Source organism: Tauraco erythrolophus, chromosome 27 (assembly GCF_009769465.1).
Source record: "Tauraco erythrolophus isolate bTauEry1 chromosome 27, bTauEry1.pri, whole genome shotgun sequence".
NCBI classification, from domain to species: domain Eukaryota; kingdom Metazoa; phylum Chordata; class Aves; order Musophagiformes; family Musophagidae; genus Tauraco; species Tauraco erythrolophus.
Window position 1 is genome coordinate 5,179,664 of NC_141491.1, and position 20,073 is coordinate 5,199,736.

The 20,073-nt window shown below is 43.8% G+C and overlaps 1 protein-coding gene across 8 annotated transcripts in view; it reads right to left on the reverse strand.

The window, feature by feature from the left end:
• Positions 1-1,100: 1,100 nt before the first annotated feature.
• Positions 1,101-20,073, reverse strand: part of KCTD20 (potassium channel tetramerization domain containing 20) — a 29,258-nt gene continuing 10,285 nt past the window's right edge. For 4 of the 8 annotated variants that reach the window (XM_086627111.1, XM_086627115.1, XM_086627109.1 and 1 more), the window contains exons 2-9: positions 9,545-9,744; positions 8,556-8,832; positions 7,336-7,438; positions 6,670-6,790; positions 5,529-5,726; positions 4,925-5,035; positions 2,679-4,319; positions 1,101-2,609 (exon numbers count right to left, since the gene is read on the reverse strand). In XM_086627111.1, coding sequence (XP_086483237.1) covers positions 4,027-4,319; positions 4,925-5,035; positions 5,529-5,726; positions 6,670-6,790; positions 7,336-7,438; positions 8,556-8,832; positions 9,545-9,695 — 1,254 coding nt within the window. In that variant the 5' untranslated portion in view covers positions 9,696-9,744 and the 3' untranslated portion in view covers positions 1,101-2,609; positions 2,679-4,026. Of the gene's footprint in view, positions 2,610-2,678; positions 4,320-4,924; positions 5,036-5,528; positions 5,727-6,669; positions 6,791-7,335; positions 7,439-8,555; positions 8,833-9,544; positions 9,745-10,357; positions 11,011-17,762; positions 17,882-19,822; positions 19,958-20,073 lie in introns of those variants that run through there. The other 4 variants (XM_086627114.1, XM_086627110.1, XM_009990088.2 and 1 more) reach the window with 4 other exon arrangements.

The window sequence follows — 20,073 nt, forward strand, 5'->3', positions numbered from 1 at the left end:
ACTTTTGATGGAACTACCTTTGCATTGTGTTGTGTAAATAAAATCCTCGTAGTAAACACAATTTTGCTAGCATGTTTTGGTCTTTTACAAACTAGAATTCTCAAGTTGGTTTTTTTTTTTCCAGACTTGAAATTGATTTTAGAACCCACTGCTTGGGTATGAGAATGCAATGGTAACTCAGGGGCTAAAGACTGCTTTTCCAAAAGATGTACAGCAGGCATGAAGAAATTAATTTAATTAATTACAGGTGAAAGTACTGATCTTCAGAAGAATTGAACCTTTCTGGCAGAACGTGCCTGGCCTCCTGGCACAGGTGGATGACCCCAGCCTTATTCATGCCCAGGTACCCATGTGTGAATGTCACTTCAGTTTACCAACTTCAGGGCAAGTTGTTTTTAATCTTTTTTCTATTTTAAAATGGATAATAAGCAGTGAGCAAGTGGCACTGGAAGCAAAGCTACGACCCTTCATTTTTTCCTACCTGTTTGTAACATGCCAAAGCCAACCTGCAGTTCTAATTTCACTGCTTCACGTTTGTGACAGCTCCACTTGTGAGTACAAGTTCCTGTTATCACTTCAGTAATTTCACTAAATTCCACCTTGTTAAAACTCTTACTGCCTTTCTAAGCTTCGTCAAGGAAACTCTTGAAATACATCCAATGCTGAAGACGGAAATAAAAGCCAGACCTGCTCCAATGCTGTTTTCTTCCAAAGAGAGAAGTAGGTCGAAGTGGAGAGCATCTTCCACAGCATGCTAACCAAAAACAGCACTAGGGCCCGTTAGAGATGCTGCATAGTTTGTGGGCTGAGTAGTGTTACCTCCTGCCTGCGCTACGTGCTGATTTTAGAACATCACTGCAATGAGCTGGTAAACTTCGAGGTCCTCTCAGCCCAAGTGGTAGTAACGCTTCTGTGCAGCTGCTGCTCAAGGTCCCTGCCAAACCAACCAGGCTCTGGCTGGTGCAAAACTACTTCTAGAACTTTGGAGGCACAAGCCACACTTACTCCATGAAGCAAGGAAACAAAACCTTCCAGCAATCTATCCCCTGCCCACTCGTCTACTCCGCATTTAAGACAGGTTTTAAAAAAGCCAGGCAAGCTGCATATAATTTATACTTTAATACAGAAAAGAAACTGTACAGCTGTAGTTCACACACACCACAGGGAACACTTCGGTATAGCCAGAGAATAAGACAAAGCTTGACCTTGTACCAGGTGACCAAGAGAGGAGGAAGAGCAAATGCACACACTTTTTCAGTTTGATTTAGCGTTCCAACAGAACTCACTCTACTAAAAAATAAAATCCAAAATTCATCTTTAATTACTTGGGAAAGCCAGTCAAGTACAGTGGCTTTTTGGAGTGATGAAAACTGCATGGAAGCCACGGAAGCTGGATACCTCCATCCCGTGCTGAAGGTGCAAGTTGATTGCAGAGTACCAACAAATTCCTACAAGGCACTGACAGTCTTTAACGCTCAGGCAAGAGCCTGCTGCAGTTAGTCAAGTGCCTGAGGCCACTACTTCTAATAAACTGGCCAAATCCTTCAAGCATCCCTAGCTGACACTCGGCTCAGGGACACACACTGGTGGGATGTGTCTTGGCTGTCAGATCCCACAAGGTGCTGGTGATGTCGGATGCTCAGCATCCGCTACCTTGACGCAGTCCTGGAGGGTACTGCTCAAGAACACACCTCTTCAACTCCTCAGAGCAGAATGTGTGTAGACTCCAGTTCCAGGTCAGCTGGTCAATACCAATACACAGTTGCTCAAAACTTACACTACTGTAAAAATAAATACACACCAAAAAAAAATAATCACAGGGCCTGGGGGCAAGCTCCATCACTGCTGGGCAGACAGTCTTTGCTTGACTTGTGGGAATGGCTCGTTACCAAGGCAGGTAATGGGTTTGGTCTGGCTCTTAGCTGGAAGGTTAATGGTCCATATGTCTTCCTTTATTACAAAAATAGAAATTCATCTAGAGCAATAATGGAAAGTGATTGCACACCACCTCTGTGCAGAGACTGAAGGACACTTCTCTATACTGACCCAATGACACATGGGAGGGTTTTTCAAAAGCAGTCAGGTGGACCTGGGCATCTGAACCCCCAGGACTCTCAGGAGGCCCTGAAGCACTTCTGGAAATCTTCCCATAGGCACTTACAAAAAGAAGAAATCTACTTGCTGCACTTAGGAAAGAAGCTAAGAACAGAAACACTGCAAAGAATGGGACCTGTATCCATGCAAATGGGAACTAAACACATCAGAAGTATATGCCTCGGCAGAGATCTTGTTACTCATAACCAGAATGACACTCATAAATCTTCAGGAAAATTTGTGCTTGGTATTCATGTCACTTACACTCAAAACCCAAACATCCTTAGCAGCAAACAGTCACAGCAATCTTCAGTGCAAAGTCTGCCATACGTTTTGCAGACAGACAGAAAACAACAAAAAATGGCTTGACGACCCCGACAACAGAGGATTAAACCTCGCAGGGGCAGACGGACACCTACCTCTGTTTTGCCCAGTACGACCAGGTAACTCACTCTCTTTTTGCTTTTCTTTGCACCAGCACCATGTTTAAGTGCTCTGCTTTGGGTAAGTACAACCTCTACACAGGAGTAAGTACAACCTCTACCCAGGGGTAAGTACAACCTCTACCCAGGGGTAAGTACAACCTCTACCCAGCCATCAGAAACGACGGTTCTGTAAGGGAGGCCCGTTGTGGCTGATGTAGCAGTTGGGTTGTGGCAGTACTGACCTCACTGTGTGCTAATCGGGGGGTGAAGCAAACCTACAGGGAACTCTGTGCTGCAGGAACAGGACCAGTTAGGCTCTACTACAACTAACTGAGCTAAACCAGCCTGGAGTGTGGCTATACTCACAGTCACAGCTTTGTTGGCCCTGAATCCAAAACGAAGGGAGCCTTAACCACAGACTAGGATAATATATTCAGAGAGGCAAAGGAGAGTTGTTCCCAGGTACGGGTATTTTTCTCTACCGAAGGCTGGTTTACTATTGGTATTTCTTACCTGCCTGACAGCAAAATGGTCCAGTGAGTTCCAAACTGAGAAGAAAGTAGCTGGCCTTTTAAAGCTGCAACAGCAGAGCACTCCTTGGAGAGTCTACAGAAATTATGACTAAGGTTGTACTCAGGTAGTAAATCATCTGTACTGGGAGCTCCTCCACTGGCTTTTTTTGTCTTAGCAGGGGGAAGGAGGAGACAACTGAAAGTCTTAACATGCACGGTCACCTCTAGAGAGCTTCTCACATCTATTAGGCTACTAAACTGATTTACTTTGTTGGTAAAATATCAACTACAGTCTTTTCTTTTTGCTTCCTTCAGCACTATCTATTTGTTTTACTGAACTTAACAGACAACATCCTTATAAACAGTGACTCCATCTTATGGAGAAGTATATATGGGAAATTCCTGTGAACAGGCATATGCTTCCTATTAAACTGCTTCATCCTTCCCTAGAACAGCAGGACAACACGCGGGATGCAAAGCCAGGTGGCAGTGTAAACAGATTCCTCCACACTCAGGATTTTGCTGTCACAACTGTGCTACATTTCTGCTGGTTGATGAAAGAGTATCACCTGTCTTCCTTTGATGTTCAGTCCTTTGTAACTGATTATCGCAAAAGCAAAGCTAAGTGCCTAATGGTAAAGGAAAGCTTTGTCTTGACAGACCCAGAACTTCCTCTCTCATGTCAAACAAGACGTTTCTAAATACTTCTGCTCCTCTTTTAGAAGTTTACGTAAAATATTCAGCACCCACCAATCTGGAAGCCTTTGTAGTAGAAACAAACAGCATAATTTCTATTTGTTTGAGGAGATGTTGCTTTTGATTGCACAATTAAGACTATGGAGTGTGGCTCTTTATTAACATGCTTGAAATATGACAACGTAGTAAGAGCATGAACGAGGATAAAGCACCTTGCAGGAGTCTGTGTTCCATCACCTGGGATGAAACTATGCTGAGATGTTCCCACATCGAGCAGGACTATCCACCCTGAGCCACAACTAATCTGGTAGATCGTTAACAGCCATTTGGGAGAATGGTGCGTTTAGCCTGTCGAGTTCATCTACTTGTGGGGGGTGATGCATCATAACCTCATGGTCCTCCGAAATGTCATCACCCACAGTGACCAGGTTTGTTAGAGACTTGCTCCGCACACACTGGAAATCAACGTGACGGCTTTTGCCTTCTTCCTTTTCCCACGACATCTGGATGAATGGCCGTTGAACATAGTTGTATATCACTTCTGATCGGCCGCCAGGCCTCCTCTTCACCTTCTCTTTACAGGTGGGATATCCTGAAAACACAGACAGCCAGTCAGTTGCACTACACACCTCTGACTTGCACAAAGGGACAACAGGGTCCCGGAAGAACAGCCAGGCAGGAGTGATTATGGGGACAGGGGGGACTTGGTAGACAAATGCTCACATTCCACATTATTGGCTTGCTTTCTTTTCCCCTAAAAAGATGGTGCAGCGTTGTGTGTAGTCATATGAGCAAGGGCTGCACATCGTTAGCCATTTGGTGAACAAACATAGCTATTATAAAAATAAGTCTCCCAGGACAGAGCACAATGTTCTCTCAGCTCCCTAAGGGAATGCTTGGATGAGCAGACAGAAGTGTTTGACTCCTGTTTCCTGTTTACTTAGTCCTGAAGAGACAAGGCTTGCTGGTACACGTGTGTGTATCTCATTTTTCCCTTAACTTTTAAGCCTCCTGGCCAATTTCAGTGTAACGTGACAGCGGCGAAGGAAGATGCTCAGCTTCTAGTAGTTTCATTAAAAGAAATGCCTAGTAAAACACAGAGCAAGTCAGGAAATGCCTGAAGTCCAGAGGAAACCAGGCTTTACTGACTATGATGTCACCTGTTTGAGAGTTCCCTTTGCTGAAGAAACACTTTACCTTCAATGCCAATGCGAATGTTCTTCAGGCCCCGTTCCTTTAACACGGCTTTTGCAACATCACGGTTCTCTATGTACTTGAAGAATCTGTACAGCTTGGAACTGTAAAGGACTGGAGAAATAAAAAGGGTGATCAGAATCTACAAGGAGGGACCTTCTCCCCATTTCTGACACGCTCAGCTGTAGAGGTGCCAAAAGCCAGGTCTGGTTTCCAAGAACTACTACAGGTGCCTGTTCTCCTCACTGGGATTAGCTCCATTTCCTTGGTGGGAGGGTAGTGCTAGATGTTACGCAGTCTGGAGAGAGCAGGTGGTGGTGAGTGTGTAAAGCAAAGAGTATTCAGTCACTAGGGAGCCAGGAAAAGGGGAAGGTGGCAAACTAAAGGAAAAGATGCAGTGAGTGCTGTCATTACCAATGCAGGTGGTCAGACCAAAGCTCTAACTAGCCAGGTATCCTGCCTCTGGCAGCCTCCAGTTCAGAAGGAATGCACAAAACAGGACTCCACATGCCAGCATCTCTTCCTGGAGGAAGACTGCTGTTAGGGTGGCCAGATATCTGGGTGTGCACTGAAGACAGAGCCAGGAGCCTCAGTGTAGAGCCCTTACTTTGCGAGTACTCCTCTCCCATTGGAGGTGGATGATCTTCATCCCAGTCCACAGTGTCTTCATCTGTCAGCACGACAATATGGCATTCGCGTTCCCCTTTCCTTGCGCTATCCACCATTATAGGCAGAATTAGCTCCTCCAGGTAGCTATCAAACTGCTTGTGAGCACCATCATTGGAGAGCTCGTGTAGCAGAGCACCTAATGAGACATAAATCGTACGATGAGCTTTTACACACAGAATGAAAACACGTCCCAGCTCTACACTTTCCAGATACATCCAAGACCACAGCCCGTGTTCTTCTTTAGACCAACTCCTTAACATATGTTCCGATGCATCAACGGCCTCCAGTTCCAGAATTGGCAAAATCAGACATGAGAGACTGCACTTCAAATGAGATGCAAATTACACTGTAGAACCATTAAAAAAACTCCATCAAAGTCCAATCAATACAGTGCAACAGCAATGGACTGAATAATTAATACATTATGATATGTTAACGTGAATTTCCAGCAACAACCTCTGTTCTTGACAGCACGTTTTCTGCCTTCTCTGTGATTGCTCATCAGAGGCCAGGGTAGGAAATTCCACCCGAGGCCTGTGCTGTGATACCACACGCCTCATTTCGGTATAAGTGCCTTTCACAGACTTGCCTATGTTAAAAGTACATTTTGGCAGCATATGCACCAAAAAGCTGCTCCCAGTCCGATCCCTTCATGACTAGGAACTCTCTACTACTTTCCAGCTTCAGTGTCTTCAATTCCTGCTCTGCCCATCATCCTGCTGCTTAAATTATTCACGATTCTGTGGTATGTTTTAGATAGGAGTTATAACCCTGCTTTTAGCCTTCGTTTTGTTTGGCTGTAACAGCAAGCTCATCTTCTTAGCCTCTGTCAGCAGAGACTAGAATTTTTACAATTTCAGTTTGCTTTTTGAGCAAGGTGTCTGCATCCTGCAGGATTCCATCACTTCACCTTGGACTGATGCAGCAAAAAAGGAAGTTCTGCAACACATACATGAGTCCTAGTGGAGTCTATACCTTCATGCTTAAACTAAAGCACATGATTAAGCGATGCACTGAAATCAGGATCAGAGTGTTTAACACCACACAGATGATCTAAGCTGATCTCTCTCCATACTTACTTAAATCTTGACATTTGATTGTGTTGAAATCAAAGTTTATGCACAGGTAATCACATGTGTCTCGAAGGTCTGGGATGGAAATCCCATCAGGGCAGTTAATGATTCCGGTTTTGTAATAATCCTGCAAACAAAAGGACAGGTTTTGGAGAGAAAAATTAAAATAGCTTAGACTCTGATCAGTTTTAATTACTTCTTTGTTTTGTTAACCAACATTTGAGAATTACAGAGGCTATATATAGCTCTGTGAACAGCAAAAATAGCCCTGCTTGTCCGAGAATCTACGTCTCTTTGCAGATCCTCTCGGGTCTGATAAACTGTGAGCTCCAGTTAAAACTTTTCCCATGGCATAGGGTTTCATAACATCAATGTTATGAAACAACAATATGTATTTTTATATATATACACAAGCAATATATATTTATACATGACAAGCTCAGGAACTACAATGACGTGACAGAAGAAAGGTAAAAGGCAACATAAGCACGTACCTGAAACGTCGACTCATAGCAAAGTCTACTATATATCTATTTTTTAACATCACAATGCAAAACAGTAATAAAAGAATATTCCCCAGGGGCTGTGTGGCTGCCTGGGAGATAGCTCAGTTTTGCACGTGACACACAGATTGTTTGGGTTTTTTTTTCCAATCTGCAAACATCTCCTTACCAGCACAGTCCGGAACACAGCTGAGCTAATTCCTTCTGCGATTTCGTATTCTCCCTTTTCATTTGGCCTGGTGAAATTATATTCTCTTCCTGGTCCAAACATTCTGAACAGATAAAAATCGATGTAAGTGCACAAGTATACTTAAGTGCATTAATTCTAGAGACCAATAGGTGCACTGAGGCTAAACAAAACCAGCAGTGATGCATATATAGAATCATGGAATGGTTTGGGCTGGAAGGGACCTCAAAGACCATCCAGTTCCAACCCCCCTGCCATGGGCAGGGACACCCTCCACTACACCAGGTTGCCCAAAGCCCCATCCAACCTGGCCTTAAACACTTCCAGGGATGGGGCAGCCACAACTTCTTTGGGCAACCTGTTCCAGTGCCTCACCACCCTCAGAGTGAAAAATTTCTTCCTTATATCTAACCTAAATCTCCCCTCTTTCAGTTTAAATCCATTGCCCCTTGTCCTATCACTACACGCCCTTGGAAAAAGCCCCTCTCCGTATACAGTAACTTGAAATCTGCACTCCAATCTCTTACACAGTAAATAAGCACAAGAACTGTCTCAGCTACGTCCTCCTATAGCTGAGCTGTCTGTCGCTATAGCTTCTGTACTGTATGGAACAAGCCACAGCTCAGAGGAAGAGACCATTCAACCCTGGCTCAGAAATACCCTGGCAATAAAGCCCTTTCACTGACACTATGCAAGTGCCACGTGCCTTTGGATCTCGTTTGCCACAAGGGCCAGTAACCCAACAAAACCTGTCTCTCTTTGGTCAGCGATGGGTGAAAGTGCTGGCAATACAGAAAACAAGTGCTTCATGTTGCATTAACAGGCTCCAAATCTTAAGATAACAGCAGAAGGGGGCTGGAACGTTATCATTTTCCCCATTCCGGAAGCAAATTTATCAGCTGTGAACAGATGTACTACTTACAAACAAGGCAAACTCTCGGAGAGAGGGCAAAAGCAGACCATGTCTAGCTCAAAGTGCATGTTGTTTGAAGGAAGTGGCATGAAGGGAGAATGTTATCTAGAGAACTACCAACTCTCTCTACATCTGGACTTGTCTTCAAGACCTTACTCACAGCCAAGTTCTAAATGAGGTCAACCTCACTTCTCTAGTTGAAATCACAAAACAAACATTAGGAGTTTGTTCCGTTTTAGGAAATATTTGACTCCCTTGAGGTATATTGAAAACGGTGGAAATCACTCACCTTCCCAGCATAGTATCAGGGTGAGCAGTGAAAATCTGTGGATTCACTGCAAAGCGAGTGCCATCGACCACAAGCGTCACTTTCTCTGGAGCCACTGTTTGTGAATTGGTGCTTGAAGACAAAGTGCAGCATCCATGGCGGTCCTGGGTACTAAAATATTCTGACTGTCTCTTATTTGTGTCTTGGAAATGACAGCTGTGCGTGTCTTCAGGAGCAGACAACATGCTGATCTGGGGACTTACTGGACAAGCAGTGTGTCGGCATTCAGAATCTAAACCTGTGAGAGACAAACAAATATTGCAAGGGTAAGATATGATTTACTGAAAACCATAATTTCATAGAAAGACTTCCTACTGTAATGAGAAATCTGAGTCACACAGTAAGAAAAGACATCAGTGTATGTAACTAGCAGGGTGATGTTATATGACATAAGACTAGACTGCATTTTCAAAGTGAGCCAGCAGTTGGATTTTTGGATTAAAAAATTGCCTGATGAACCTTGATGGTTACTACTCCTTGTTAAAGCAAGATGGATTCCATGAGTAAAGAGCAGCAGCACAGGAATCAAACAAGGCCAGAAATACGGCACACAGACACCAAGTACCAACACCTGCTCTCCCAGGAAAGCTGGAGCAGAAGCACACACCACAACAGAGGTGGTTTAAGCCAGCAGTGCTTGATGCCTGGTCCACGGCGGGCACACAGCTCATCAGGACTGTCCAGACACTTTCAGTTTATCTGTTCAGGGACAACCTCAGAAAGAGCTGCAAGCTGGCTGGCATGTGATGATCTCGTCAAGACAGCAAGAGCCTAAACTCTGCTGCGGACCCTTGTCCTTTTGACCCGCCTGGCAAAGCCAGAGTATGTATGTTCTGCTCTCCTCAGTGCAAACTGCCTTGGGATACTGGAATTTTTCAAAATCCTAACATCCCTCAAAAAAAACCCAGTATCTCTCAAAGACTACTGTAAGGTAAAGACATTATCCTTACCCTCAGTCCTGGGAACTGCAGCAGGGCTGTGACCTCCTAGCACCACATTACTTTCTTCTGACTCATGGACTGCTACAGTTATGTTTTCCACAGAGCAAGTGGACTCTGGATTTCTTGACCAGTCTGTCCCACCAGCACAGTTAACATTCATGCTGGGCCTCCGTGATGTGAGGAGCTGGTTGCGTTTCCTGAGAGAAGAGCTAGGAGAGAAAATACCAGGCTGTTAGTTTTGGAAGAAACTCCTGAGCAATGAGGCTCAAATCCCTGTATCCGGTACCGCAGGCAAAGTCCCTCAGGCTCAAAAAGCATTTCCTCAGATACTTCGCTGGGCTTCAGAGAGGCTTCTGATGCTACTTGTGTCCCTACACTTATCCAGGAAGAGGAAAAAAAAGGTATTAAAGTAACCAGGAGTCTGTTTCATCTATAAACCTTGGCTTTTTAGAAGTAAGTCTAAAGCCACTGATGTCTTTAGATCACGTGTGTTCCTGCAAAAACCTTCCTAGCACTTGCCTGACCTCCAGACCACTAGAGCCCTTTAAAAATGTTTACATATCTCTTGATTCCCAGCACTGGCAAAACGAGCTCTGAAACACGGCTACAGCCTGAAACACAACATGCTCAGGCACTGCCTCTTAACCACTCTGAGCTTTAGGACGTTGCCTTTTCCCAGTCATTGCCTTTTTTTTTTTTTCTTTCTTCCTCCTTGATTTATCCCCCTCCTGTCATACAGTGCTCACCCCAGGATTTAACCCACTACAGTCCTACAACAAAAACTCCTATCACACAGAACAGCCACGACTGCAGCAGCCTTACATCCATCACATTCTGGCTCAGCCTGACACACACGATGCTTTAACCAGCACCACTCCAGTCTGAAATGTTCTTTCAGCACATGCACCGAGACATCTTCCATTTTTGCTGTTTGGCCATTTCATTCTTCAGTGAAATTCTTCCTCGCTGTTCCTCGGGGAACTCGCTTCGCTCCACTCCTTCATATCTTCTAACAGATTTCTTTGGCTGTCTCTTTCCCTCGTTCTCTCTTTGGCATATATTTTGTCCTGCTATTGCCTTGGAAAAGAAACAGCTCTCCTTTCTTGGCTCTAAGTGTTTCCTTTTACTCTCTCAAATATAAAACACCAATTTCCTCATTAATGAATTTTCCCAATTTCCCCCCCTGCAGAACAATTGTCCTGTGTCTTTTTCTTGGCTAAATTAAGACTCCAGGGCCTGCGGGTGCTGTCTATAAAGCATGGCAGAACACTGACACGGTTAGATACAAACCAGATAAAATACAGCACTAATAAAACAACAAAATGCCAAAGAAGAGCTGGCGAGTTTTCTGGTCAGGACCTGCTGAGGATGAAAGCCTTAATGAGCAGTTCAGTGGTGGGTTCCTCAAGCCCATCGTTACTGGCAGTCAGTGGAGGCATTTCATTCTTAATTAGAAATTCTAAAAAGGAGTAACAATGCCTTCCTCTTGTTCCGTAAAACCAATACTAAGTTGCCAGCATTATTACATCTGTGTATTTTTAGAAAATCTGTTGCTTACACATCATGTGATATTCATCAGGAGGAAGACTTCTGGCAACAGCAAAACCATGCGAAAAGCTACTGGATTCTTTCTTTTTTTAAAGGCTCTGGCTGGCTGGAAGGAACAGCAACGTGAGGAGCCTACGAGCAACTTGGTGTAGTGGAGGGTGTCCCTGCCCATGGCAGGGGGGTTGGAACTGGATGATCTTTGAGGTCCCTTCCAACCCAAACCATTCTGTGATTCTATGATTTAAATAGCCTTGTTCTTGAGACTGGCTAATCGCTGGGAGGACCACAAACAACGTACCTGGTTGTGTCCCAGGAACTGTTCCCCCCCCCCCCCCCCCCCCCCCACTTTTCTATACAGAAACAAGCTCCCTGATAAAACTGAGATGCTAAAACCCTGACTTGGAACAGCCTTTGCTCTGGGAGCAGACAAGAACTCTGTTAAGAAAACTTGATAAGCGTAACATTTACTTCTTAGGCCTCTTTCTTTCAAGAGTGCTCCATTGCTGCTGTTCTGCCAACAGGCTCCTCTTGCACTGTCTGAACAATCTCCCCATTATTTAATACATTACTTAGCACAGGAGAATTTGGGCAGGGAGTCAGATCAACTAGCAGTTTACATCCAGGCAAACAGCAGCTTTCTCAAGGAACACTTACATTCCATAAGCCACAACAGGTCTGTCTCATAAGCCCTATTTAAGTGATGTCAAACGGCACAAAACACCTACGGACTGAGTTTTCACAACAAGCAAATCGGGTTTGATGAACGTTGCAATCTTTGTTCAGCACCTGAAGCTCTGAATTAAATGCACACACGGTTCAAGAGACCCTGCATGCCATTCAGCAGAGTCCTCTACTCCAGTGTCTCACACACTGTTTACAGAACTATCATCAGATATGCAGGAACTACAATACATTAATTTTCCCACGTATTTTCCTGCTTAATCTGCTAAGCAGGATTTTTAGGGAACAAAGCCCCAGCTGTTTGACACCTTTCTCCTCATTTTTTTCTGTTCCACTAAGTTTAGCACCAGTGAAAGGTGCTAAAAACTGCAGTGATGGGAAGATTCAGAAACAGATGCTCTTTGCAATTGTGGTGGCTCTTAAAAGCATCAGATCTGACTTTCCTCATTACATCTACCAGAAGCTGAATGTTCAGCCCTAATCCGGCTTGGGCCAGGCTAATGGCATTTTCCTGTCTTCTGTCCCCTCCTGGCATGCTCAAATCCTACACATCATGTGTCAGCAGAATTGAACTAAACCAGTAAGGATTCCTTTAGCACATCTGCCTGGTACAATAAATATCCACACTAGTCATTTAACATGACAAATAGATTGCAATCACACATACAACTCATAGGGACACTAGCCCATAAAGACTTCAGAAAGCCATACTCAAGCCTGACCAGCTCACGAATGTCCTGGTTCCCTTTCATGCCTAGGATCAAGGTGAACTACCCACGGGAAGAATGAATACCTATAAATAATAATTAGCACTATTCATCTTCAAAGCTTTTTACAAATATTAACTACTCATTGCTCTTAACTGCCCTGGGAAGCGCTGCAGGGAAGTCTTTTATGAAAGAAGAGAGACACAGAAAGAGACCTAATCTTCAGGACCAGCCAGAGCACCATGCCCACTAACTAACTAGGTGCTACTCTGACTTTGAGCACGTTCACTACTCATGCTCCCTGGCCCAACACCAACAATTACCCCGTGGTTAGCAGGACAAATATTAGCAGGTTACTGTCTTCTTTTAAAGTCTCTTTCAACGCACGTTTCTACCCTCTGGTAAGCATAAATTGGCTGGTACCGCAGAACTGATCACGAGCATTAAATGAGCACCCTGACTTCTTAGCTCACTCCTCAGTAACTTGTTTGTATGCTCAGATCCAGAAGGACCAGGCAGGGACCAGTCTGGAGAGGAGCTGAAGACTCATGGCTTATGGATGGCTGGATTTTGGGAGCTGGGAACTCATGAATATCAAAAGCCCAGTGTCACGTTCAGCACTAAGGATCAGGGAAAGAGCTTCTAAACAGGCTGTGGGTTTGTTGTGGTTAGTGGTTGTTGTTTTTTGTGGGGTTGTTTGTTTTGTTTTGAAAGGAAATCAGTATCACAGTCAAAGATTTAAAATCCCGTCTCAACTTCAGCCATTGGTTTTGCTGTAGGTCCCTCCTCCCTCCAGAACATGACAATGTTGAGCATGAGCTGTGCAACTGAACAAGCATCTCTGTTCTCCAAGCCATGTGCTGGTGGTCATGGCGAAGTCATCTTTACTCTAACTTGTTTAGAGCCAACACTTTTGTTGAGAGAAAAACATGGAAGTGACATTTATTTTTTTTTTTTTTAAACGCAAACTGGAAACTAAGTTTTATTTAGCAACAAACAAATTCATGCTTCAAACCTTTTGCAGAGATAAAGAGGCTGATCCTTGTCGTATGTAATCCTTAAGAAAGAAGGAAGCGTACTGGCATGTCAAAATGCTGGGACAATCTTCAGCACATTATCCTTCCCCACCCTAACGCATCTGAGGCGCATCCAAACCCACTTCCCAAAGTACACAGCTCTCACCCAGCTACTGGAAGGAGCCGAATGGCTTAACTTGTACAGACCAACACAAACAGTGCACGGGTGATGTGTGCAAAGAGAAGAAACTCAAATACAGCAACATGTCCAGCAGAGAAAACCCATTTAGAGGCAGGACATTTTATGAAGCAAAAGATAACAAAAGCATCACTAGACACTTGTTGGTTTCTAACTTCTTATTGTATTATTTGTTCCTTATCCTTACCCTTGGGATTTTTTTTTTTTTTAAACGAGCCATTATAAAAGTTTAGGTATCAAGTTTGCAGAACTTCACAGGAACTTCAAAGAAAAATCACGAAAAGCTGAGCTGTCAAAATGCACTGGAGAGCAAAGCCCTTTACTGTAACGTCTGACAGCTTATGCACTGCTTCCCTGTCATCTGGCATGATGAGAAGGAAGTCAGAAGAGAGTAAAAATAGTAGAAGTGAGTAACCTTACTTCACCACTCCGTTTGTGAGCGGCAAAGAACGACCAGCATGTTGAGCGAGTGAATCAGATGGTTTGCAATCTTCCCTTGTTCCTAAACCACAGCGTAACCACCATGGCTTAAATAAAACTCCAAACAACTCATTTTCAAGGTGACAACACTCCTTTAAATCTACAAAAACATTCCCCTGTACAATTATTCTCAGAAATATGAGCAAGCAGGAAACAGGCATATGCAGGGTGTGCCTGACCTAATTCTACTACTTCAGAACAATATGTATTTCTAATATAATCGCACGCCTTTCCAAAAAAGTTTAGCCTTGCTTTAATTTCTTAAAATATATCCTTGGAACAGGTCAAAAGTTCCTCTAAACATAGGAGCAGAAAAACAAATAAGCAATGATGGAATTCCTCCTCCAGAGGGAAAGCTCATGAGCTTAAGATAAATAACGAGGAGCATTTCCTGCACATAAGGATCAGCGAGTCAGTGTAAGGTACGTCCAAACCACACTGGGAAGTGCCAAATGGAGATACCGAAGCCAGGAGAGATCCGCTGGCCACGCTGTGCCCTACACAGCGTGTGGATTTGTCAGCTGGAGGCCAGATGCTGTCTCAGGTGTAGCTGTACCAGTCCTGTACCACGCTGAGTAAACCTGGCCTCCGTCGTGTAGTACTCACCACTCACGTTCCTCATCTCAGCTGGCCTGCTCTCGTGCACCTCACACAATTTCGGAATTTGGTTAAATGAAAAAGCAGCCACAAAACTTGCTATGAAAAAATACCATACTGGCAAGCAGGCAGCAATCCAATTTTCTAATTTTCATAAAAAGTATTTCCTTTTGATCATCAGATGTATACTTTCCTGGAGAGAGGGAGGAAGAGGGAAAAAAAAACCAACCCATGCTGCTTGTCAGCTCAGTTCAGTGGCAATAAAAATTCCCCAGTCGCAAGGAAGCATTCCAGAGGGTTGTGCAGAATGAGAGTAATCCAGCCGTTAGGAAGAAAGACAAAAAGCAAAACTTTCTGCTCTGTTCAAGGCTGAGAACAGATCTGGAGTCTCACTCTGTAAAGATGAAGGAATCCCACTGAAAACAGCCGGTTTGAATTTGCATGAATGAAACCGGAGTTAAACCCTAGGAACTCTGGCCCCAGCTCCTGTTCGTTCCTACACCTGTAACTCAGGAGTCCCCAAAGACTTTGAAAAATAAAATGGAGAAAGTATGGAAAAAAGGGAAGAGCACTGGAAAAAGCCTGCCAGGCTGTGCCTGCTCTAGTCTCGACTGCGCTTGCCATCCATGCTCTGCTTTTTTCCCTTCTGCATTCCCAGTAAGAGGGAAACAGCTCCACCAGGAATCAGAATAGACAAAATACATATAAACCCTACCTATTAAAACACGTCTACAGTATAAATTGTAAAAAAACCCCTTGAGTTTAAAAAGCAAGAAGCTGCCTTTCCTTTTTTCAAGTTGCTTGGAGTAAACAGAAGCCTATTGATTCTTTACTAAAAAATAAAAGTGAGTGATGGGCTCACATTGCCAGTACTGCCCAGTTTACAGCAGAAGAAAGGCACTTCTAAGCAATGACACATCCTGCTTCTAAATACTACTCCCTGCTTGGGGCCAAATTCTACAGCCTTTAAACATTTTTAGATTCAGAGGGTCTCATTAATTTGCTGGGGTTTTTTAAATGATTTTTTTTTTTCAGTTATCAAGTACAAATCTAGTTCTTCACTTACTGCCTCTCTTTTAAGCATAAGATCAGTTTTCATCCTCTTCCAGAAGGTGAAGGGCTGTGCACGAAATAAGCAGAGAAGCTGGTGTCACCAGGCTGCACTGGGCAAGCGTACCTTCTAGCACCAGGGTCCGAGCCCCTGGCACTGCCCTGTGCTGCTAAATCAAACACGGGATGCTCAAGACAACATGAGACTTGGCAGGTCTGAGGTCGGCCACTCGCTGGCACCTGTAGATACACCTGTACCACAGGAGAACACCACAAAAGTGCATTCACCCAGATTGCATCAGATAGAAAAATCTACCTGGAGCTTCTAACGTGCTTTTTGCACACCTACTAATGATCCTCGCTTCACTTGCTGCCACAGACACAAATAAAAAGGGGATTTATAGGCTCAACTAGCACAGGCACATCACAAAAGGCTTTTCCTTTCTTATGAAATAACCATCAAGATACTGTGGATTCATGTTTCATCTGGCTTCAAAATATAGATGGAAAATCGCATCCAGCATGACTGATGCAATGCAGGACAGCCTGCAAATTCTGGCAAGAGACAGTAAAAAGGCTGATGAAATGCTTGATTGTTTTCTATTTTGTGCATAGTCCTTCACTGTTCGCAAAGTTTATAGACTTGTTTACTTGAGTCTTAACAAAAATCCACCCTTTCTACAAATGGAATTCAAAACTGCAGTCTGCATTATGTTTTTAATGGTTTCACACTGCACATCCACACCTTGATTTGAGACCTGTGGTTCACCAGGGTCTTCCACACCTGCCAGCACGTGGTTTACACGACGTAAGCTCACATCGTCGCCGATGGCACTGGTCCACACCGACAGCATCATTTCTTTTGCCAGCCTATAATCACCAAGACTAATCCACGCAGAAAACTTGTTGAGATTCACTAGCTGGAAGTAACTTTCCCAAAATAAGCACGTTATACTGCGGCAGCCTCATCAACTGAAATCCAGTAACGTCCTGCCACTGGGTGCCTCAGAAGGGAACAAAATTTCTGAGTCAGGCAACAAGTTAATGCTTTGCTAAGGGCCATCTCCCTCTCTGTGATGCTCAAGGTACCAGTGTTAAAGAGCACAATCAAGCGATCTATAAGGGACGTTTCCACTATTCACACTATTGGGTTTAAGACAGTCATCTGAAAAATTGTAGTTCTTGAATTTGATGCTCATAAAGAGCTGCTTAACAATATAGTAACAGCAGCTTTGCTAGTGCTAGTTGATTAAATTCAGCAATTTAAATGAAGCTGGCCATGCCCATATAGAATATATACCTCCTTTGTATATATATGCAGATCTGACCAGAGTAAAGGGAAAAACTCTGGTGAAAGATGAGTTGTTGCAAATATAAGCAGGATCCTCTCCTCTAGAGACAGGAGAAACAAATATTCCCCTGCTGAAATACAGAATACTGAGCTAAATCAAGTTTCAAGCCAGGTGACACCCATGAGTTACACTTTGTCTTCGCCTGTGTTAGATTCAGGAACAAATACTTATGTAAAAATCAGAAGCAGACAAGTTTTGCCCTGTATTCTGTTCCACCATTTTCTGTAAAACTACTTAGAAAGCTTTCAGAAAACAAACATGTTTTAAAAAAACATAAAAGCAAGACCTACCTTAACCCTTTAGATTTTAAAATACTATTTTCTTTCTCAATTTTTCTTCTTAGGCAATTAACTCTAACTTGGTTTCAAATTCACATCAATTCCTACATTCCTTGACAAGAAGTCAAGCTCATAATTGAGAAGTTATATAAAAAAGCATAAGGACAACAGCGTTTCTGAGAAGGCTCCAACCCCAAACCCGATGTACCTGCAGGAATCAGAACTTCTCCACAGAAATAATCACCCAATTTCCTACTGAAACTCCAGAGGAAACCCTCGGCCAAGCACCCCCTCCCAAACAACACCGCCCCTTACTTACTGGCGGCTCATATGATCCCAGTGCTACCAGCACCAATATCCTGAAATCCTTCTTTACTAGAGGGAAGCACTAAGTCACAGCAACGTTTCTGAGTTTAAACTGTTTGTGCAGCCACGGTCACTCCCCCAAACCCCAGCTGTCTGATTCATGTAAATATTTCATTTTAAAAGTCCTCCCCCTCCCGCCTCAGCTGATTCATGAAGTTCGAAGATTAAAAATCTGTATGGCAACACACAGCTTTATTTTAAGCCTCTTACTTTCAGCAAAAGCCCTCCCGAAATCTCCCTCCCTAGATTTCTGGTTCAGTCTGTTTTTGCAGGGATCGTGTGGTAGGAAAGGCACAGTTTTATTAAACCCTTGATGCCGTATGGTTACATGGGCAGAAAGGAATTAACTACCAGAATTTCTGCATAAGTACATAACCATGTGCATACAGATTCCTAAGTCCAGACGACCTTGGACTTGGGCCCAAACAAATTTACAGTAACTGAGGATAAAATGAGTTATTTTGAGATGTCAATGCCTGCAAGACGCATTGCTAAGGAGCCCCAGTAAAAAGTACCACCACCCCAGTACCACCAGTGCTCAGGTACATACACACAGCAGGGCTGAGGCATCACACATTTATGTCACCTGGAAACACTATCTCTGCCAGTTCCAATATTAAATCAACCTATTCTGTTGTCCTTCATGCCTTCCCCTTAGATACATCTGGATTGCTCAGAGACTGCTCCAAACACAATTTCACAGAACAACGGGATGAAATATATCACATACCATCAATAATATATCATTTTTAATGCAAATAGAACCTGAAGAAGCAGGAAACTCTTTTTATCCTGACTCATGCCATGTGCGTGTACTGTCAAGTTTTAAAGTCTGACCATCACACAGCACCTGATTAATGAAGGATGCTTTAAGAGGTATCTTAAAAACAAACCGATCAATTTAACATAATAAAAACAAGTTGTCACTAATTTACTAACTCGCTCATGTTTGTACTGTACATATGTACAAGGTACTGCAAGCAGACATTACATTTAGTTCAGGGGCAAGCTTTTAACTCTTCGATGCCCAGTCATCTAGTGTGTCCAGATACAGGTGCAATAAAGCACCTGCAGCCTGTTGGGGAGGTTGGGGGGGATGTAAAGAAGGAGCAGCAGCCTCTAAGGCACAAGTTCCCACACAAAGGGAGGCAGGTTGCCATCATTCAGGACCATGAAAACCCACCCAGTCTGCAGCACCATCCAGGACAAACTACCCTGTTTGCCTTTGGAATAGCAGCTATCCAGAGGGAATCCTCTTGAGACGAAGACTGGTGTATTAAGAATCGGCACATACTGAAATACACAACAGCTTTCATATGAGTGGATTATTTTACAGAACATCAGTTGAGAGAATATTCAGGCTAAACCAAAATTCCTCTCCTCGCTGAGCTTTTAGTTTCCTCCAAAAAGTTAGTTGATGTTTCACCCACAGCAAAAAGCACCTACTTGCTTTGACTCTTATTTTAGAAAGGCTGTGAGCAGCTTCAAACTCCACCTTCCTTCTCTGGAAGGGATCCCAACAAGTAACTGCTAACTCATTCCCAGCTCATCTGCTGCAACTCCAACTGCCATTCATTTTTAACCAATTACATGGCAGCAGCCTGAAAAACTAACAATAGATGGCAGATTTTTGAAAGTTGAACGCAGTTACAGTAGCTATTCACCAACGAGATTTCAGAATAACACAGCATAAAAAAAGAGCATCCAACAACAAAACCACCAGGGAAGCTGCATACTGATTAATGAAATGAAATTAAATTTGAAAGAGACTTGGAGGGCCATGGGAGGAGGTCTCAGCATGGCACACCAGCCCCTCTACCTGCAGCACAGGGCACTGGTGCTCCGGGCCAGGCACTGCTGTCACTGATCAGAGATCCAGCAGCAGTTTGTGTCCGGTGTGGAAGAGCAGCACCAGGCTTGGCAAAACTCAAGTGTCACAACCCAAATTGGAGCTCTTTAGCTAACTTTGCTAGGAGACAGGCTGGCATGGGGGGTCACTGCCAGGGCAGCTACCTGGCATCCCCACGAGGCAGTGCCATATCTCACCACAGCAGTCGGCAGGGCCGGTTGCTGGAAGCCAGTTTGGATAAAGCCACGGAAGCTCCAGCTGTGCCGTCCAGCCGCAGGGCTGAGATCCTTCTTGGAGCAGAACAAAGACTATCTGTCTGTAGAAACAACGGACTTCTCCAAATTTAATTCACATGAAGATACAGACAACAACAAAAAGCAAAGCAAACATAAGGCCCACCTTTCAGAGTGCAGCC